This window comes from Arachis ipaensis, chromosome B1 (genome assembly GCF_059453495.1).
Source record: "Arachis ipaensis isolate K30076 ecotype BB chromosome B1, ASM5945349v1, whole genome shotgun sequence".
Taxonomy (NCBI): Eukaryota; Viridiplantae; Streptophyta; class Magnoliopsida; order Fabales; family Fabaceae; genus Arachis; species Arachis ipaensis.
Window position 1 is genome coordinate 3272759 of NC_142436.1, and position 6000 is coordinate 3278758.

A 6000-nucleotide genomic window follows, 5' to 3' on the forward strand; every position below is an offset into this window, starting at 1 on the left:
CTCTCACAATTAACTATGCTTCTCTATGCATCAAATTCTATAAGATTGACGCTACATTCTACAGCCAAATCTTATGCAAAAGGATTTCCCCCAAAAGATGCAACTGGTTCCTGCGTCTGGATATTCCTGCAAATTTGCAGTTCAGTCAATGAACAAAAATGTGATTACTCAATCCTACGAAAATACACATGTAGATTAATTTCCTCTCCCAATCTACCTTCATGCTGCAACCTACCTCCCACGTAATATGGTAGCTTTTTGTATTATCAATTAGTTTTGGTTAAAAAAAATAAAAATTGTTTGGCGAAAATCACTCAGGGCAGATCACTTGATTTACAACATTGCAATAGCCTAGTCTTCCAACTTTATATCACATGCACATTTATCTACTAAAGCTGGATCCTAATGGACCACACCCAATCTTTTCTTTAGTGCCATGCAACAAATCCATATTGTTTTGATGACTTCAATCGATTGAATAACACAACCAACGATTGAATTGTGAGATCTCAGGTTGTTTTGAAGAATTCAATCGATTGGGTAGTATAAGCAATCGATTGAATTATTAAAAACCCACATTTTAATCATTATTCAATCGATTGGGTAATATGACCAATTGATTGATTTTTGTGAAAACCATGTTGCCGTGCAATTTTCAATCGATTTTTTTTGTGATAACAACCTGTAGTCCAATCGATTGAGTTATGGAAAACCTGAAATTCAATCGATTGTTTTGATAATCCAATCGATTGATTTTTAAAGAAACACGATTTCACAGTCATGGACGAACGTCACGGATCAAATATAATCTTTTAATCGATTGGAATAGCCAAAAAGTTTATTACAATCAATGGAAGATCTAATTTGTTATTGTTTTTATTTTTAATTGTTAATAAACATAATAGATTAATGATAAAATAATAATTTATAAAATAAAAAATAGTTTTTATGATTAAATAAAATATATGGGGTTAATTTGTAATTAAAATTAGATAAGGACTATTTATCAGTTATTAAAAAACTTAAAAAATATGTTTTGTTATGAGACCATTTAACGGTCCAAACGTTCTGGACCATTGAATCCGGTGCCGACTTAGTTGCGCTCATAATATATATGTAACTTAAAATACACACTATATATTCACCTTTTTGAACGAATAATACCACATACACTTTATTTTATTTTAATTTAAGTAATAAGTATCAAATTGATACTTTTATAGAAAACTACTACAGTATGCATATATAATTGATTTCAACACAACACCTTATATAATTCAAATTCTTAAGACTCATTAGTTAACACCAAGACAATTAAGTAGACATTAATCATAGAGAAAGAAAACCATAATACATAAAGCGATTTTGACTTTATGACCATTCTTTTGGTAAATCATACTATATTCATTACTCAATATTCATCACTCAATGCGTGACAAAAGTGTTGTAACTAGGGTTTTGTCAGATTTTAGCCACAGTTTCTTTTGTGACTATAACCCACTTCTTTTATAGTGATTTTCTACTAATAACAATGTTTAAATTAATTAACTTTGGTGCAATTGGCACGAATCTGACCAGTTGTACCAGTTAAAGGGCTTAAATTTCCCATTTTGACCATAGCACTAGCAAAGTCAGCAAAGAAAGCTGAATAACTGTTGCTATAGTTAGTGACAAGAGAGTTAGTGGAACCGCCACTAATAAAGAGCTGCTGATCAGAATGAAGAAGGCCTTTGTTGTTGACAAGGTTCTTGAAGTAAGCATTGTCAAAGAGCACATTTGTTGTGACATCAAGTGCTGTGAGGTTGCTGTCTCCATCACTGCTTGGACAATTTGATTTCATTGATGTTGCAAAGTTTGTGTCAATGTTTGTTTCATTGTAGATTCTTCCTCTGAATATTTGGCATCTTGCTTGTCCTGTTGTATGAGCTCCTATACACATATATAAAATTAAAATAAATTAGATAAAAAAACTCGAGATTAATCTCCTATATATGTTCTTTCCTTTTACATAATATTATTAGGTATACATTCTCAAATTAATAATGAATTATATGTGAGAGGTTTTATTTTATTTGGAGTATTATATATATAGTGCATGTTATGGTGTTTATGATAGCGACAATATCTTAAAAAATATTGTTAAAATTAAAATGTTTTTTTTTTATTATTTAACAATGTTTTTTAATTTAAAAATAAAAAAAATATTACTAAAATATAAAAAAAATATATTTTTAATTTTAACAATACTCGTATATCTATCTACTGTAGTTTTTATAATTGTAGCAGTATAAACTCGGCTTATATATTATGGTGAAAATTCAGGTGCAATCAACTTCACGTGAAGTTAATTAATAGTTGAAAGCCATTAAATGATATGAATGATTTGACTAAATTTTCATCTAACGGCTCTCAATTATCAATTTCACGTGAAGTTGACTGCACTTGAGTTTTCACGTATATTATATATGTTAATCCATTAATTTTATATTTGATTTTAATAAGATTCATATTTCAACTAATAATAGTTTAGGTCAGAGTAAAGTATCGTTTTTATCCCCAACGTTTGGGTTAAGTCCTATTTGTGTCTCTAACGTTTAAATCGTCCTATTTGTATCCTTAACGTTTATAAAAGTGATTCAATGTTATCCTACTATCAATTATACTAACAAATCATGTTATATTTTTCAATTATTTTCCCTTGAATCTATTCATTCTCAATTAGGTCTCACTTGGATGTGTTCAATTTTAATATTATACCCACTATTTGTGTTTAGATTCAATTATGTTCCTAGAAAAGTGAATTATGTAAATGTTGTAGGAATTAGTTTCAACATTTGATGAGCTATTTTTGGAGTAGATCATCGATTCTATCCCAGTCATTTTTATTCTAACTTCAAGAAGAGATTTTTAAAACTCAAACTAAAGCGCTCATGATGTGTAATTGACGGCAGGATAACATTGAATCACTTTTACAAACGTTAGGGATACAAATAAGACAATTTAAACGTTAGGAACACAAATAAGATTTACCTCAAACGTTGAGGACAAAAATGATACTTTACTCTTTAGGTTATTATTACCTGAGAGGACTACCATCTCTTGAGTGGTGAAACCCTTATTGGAGAAAGCAGTTATGAGGCCACTAAGATCCAAAAGAGGGGATGGAATATCCTTAGTTGCTGCATCTTTGCTTGCACTTGTTGAATCTCTTCTGCCCAATCCAACATTCCATGATGGACCACCCAACTTACATATATACACATTCAATATCGTTAAATATATAATTCATTCATTCTTATATCTCTTTTCGAAATAAACAATTTAATGGTATAATATCAAATTTTCTATATAAAAAAAGTGAAAACTCAAGAACAGTCAATTTCACGTGAAGTTGATATTTGAGAGTCGTTAAATAATTTGAATGATTTAACTAAATTTTTATCTAATAACTCTCAGTTATCAACTTCACGTAAAGTTGATTGCACTTGAGTTTTTACCTATAAAAAAATCTAAAATTTTAACAGAAGGCAAATTAAAAAAAATATATATCTATACAAAAAATTTACACATTTAAAAGAGATTTTTGTGTAAAATAATTTAATTTTTAGAATAAATTATTTTTTTATGAGATTAAAAGATATATTAAAAGTATAATCATTTATATATATGTATGTTGCTTTCTTCCATTTAAATTTTGGAAAGAAATGACTTCATATAACAAATATAATTATCTCTCTTAAATTCTACTCTATATATATGTTGAGATATATATAATTGAATATATGTATATTAAGTAAACTTACTGAAACAACAGAATCACGAGCAGCAATAGCGAGAATATCAGCACAAGAAACAATTCCAGGACAAGCACTCTCCAATTGAGATTTGATGTTATCAATTACATCAAAACCTCTAACAGAATTCAAATTTGGAGCAGCTGTCTTCTCTCCGGTAAATGTTGAAGTGTCATCCAATAAAATTGATGCATCACATCCCTACACCTTTCAAATCAATACATATATAATTATATATATACACACACAAGTTTATCCATGGATAGAAACACATGAAAATATTTAATTTATTTATTATGAACAATTTATCAATATATATATATATATATATATATATATATATATATATATATATATATATATATATATATATATTTGTCTTTTATCTAGGGGTGTTCATGGATCGGATCGTATCCGTAAATCCGCTGTAAATATCCGTATTCGATCCGAAAATTGCGGATACGATCTGATCCACAGTCTGATCGGATCGGATAGGATCCGATCCGCACTCTTTACGGATCGGATCGCGGATATCAGCTCTGCATCCGCGTATCCGATATGTGGATCCACACAATAATAATTTAAACAAATAAATATATATATATATATATATATATATATATATTGGTATTATATTTACTTGTTTGTATGTTTTAGTTAGTAGTTATTATTTATATATTGTTTTATTTTATTTTTATTATTTAGAAAAAATTTGATTAAAAATATTTTAGGAATAAATAGATTTAAAAGTGTGAAAGAAATATTTTTATTGAATTTCTTTTATATAAAAATATGATTAAAACGAGAATGTTCAATTATGCGGATATACCCGATCCGATCCGCAAATGTGCGGATTGGATCGGATTTGACACTAAAAAACGCGGATATCATATCTGATCCGATCCGATGGAAATTGTGCTGATCGGATCAAATTTTCGACCATATCCGATCCGATCTTATCCAATCCGTATACACCCCTAGTTTTATCATGGTTTAAGAGAATTATATATTTTTGCCAATGAATTATAGCTCAAATGGCATAATCTCTTCATACTCATCTTTTATCGCGAGTTTGAGTCTCTCTATCTTTAATAAAAATAAAAAAAGAATTATATATTTTTTCGATAACGGACTATATGACACGTGTAAAAATCTAAAAATAGTTAGTTTATATGGTATATTATTGGCTTTTCATACACTACATACATGTTCTTTCGCTTTTTAATTATAACCAAAATTGAATGAGTAATGTATTTTTTTAATTTATAAAAAATTTTAAAATATTTTTAAATTTTATTTTATTTTATTTAAAAAATTTTCAATTTATAACAAATACATTCATGGCAATTAATTTTTTTAAAAATTGACCAATTTAATAACTTCACAAAGATCTTTAATAACGTAACTTAGATACAAAATTTGTTAGGAGCTCTTATATTGTCAAATAATATTATAGCTGAATTAATTCTAAAATTCTTGAAAATTTAGCTGTAAGAAAAAATATACAATTGATGCAAATAAAAAATTTTTAAAATAAAACAAAACTTAAGATTATTTTTGACGACCTTTAAAAAAAACTTTACCCATATTGACCTCATAACAAAAACTTGCTAATAATTAATTAATTAGATAGAGATGATAAAGGAAGCTAACTAGCTAGAAGGGAAGAAAGAAAACTTGCATTAACAAAGCAATCATGGAAATGAAGACGAAGCAACGATGCACCCATTCGATGCTCTTTCGCCACTGCACTGGCCACTGCAGATTTGATTATAGAGAGTGCCTTGGGACATGTTGAATCATAGAAATTTGATGTTAGCTGAGATGAACATATGCCAAATAATAGGGAAGAAGTAAACATAATGTAGAAGTAATTATTATTTGATGAGTGGATAGCCATTTTCAAATATCTATATTATATGCTAATTATTTGTGCCCAATTTGCACCTGTGTTATGAGTTCTAGATATGATTAAGTTACCAAATAGAGAGCATCATTTATATAGGAAGGCATAGGTTAATTAATAATTAATTATGGTATCAACATTATTATTATTGGTCAAAAGTCAAAGCAACCGGGAAAGGAACACTTTTTATTTTTTCGTGTGAAAGAGAGAGGTGTATGGCAAGATACTGTGAGAAGAGAAGTGTTTTATATTGCTATGGGTTACATAAATTGAGACACCGATTTGTTTGTATTGTTTTAT

At 28.4% G+C, this 6000-nt stretch overlaps 1 protein-coding gene across 1 annotated transcript; it reads right to left on the reverse strand.

Moving 5' to 3' along the window:
• Window positions 1–1299: 1299 nt before the first annotated feature.
• On the reverse strand, window positions 1300–5767 carry LOC107644357 (cationic peroxidase 1-like). The gene is made up of 4 exons (XM_021115835.2): window positions 5476–5767; window positions 3804–3995; window positions 3081–3246; window positions 1300–1929 (listed from the first exon to the last, which is right to left on the reverse strand). Exons 1-4 carry the CDS (start codon window positions 5692–5694, stop codon window positions 1541–1543), a joined length of 966 nt encoding a protein of 321 aa, XP_020971494.1. The 5' UTR covers window positions 5695–5767; the 3' UTR covers window positions 1300–1540.
• Window positions 5768–6000: the final 233 nt, after the last annotated feature.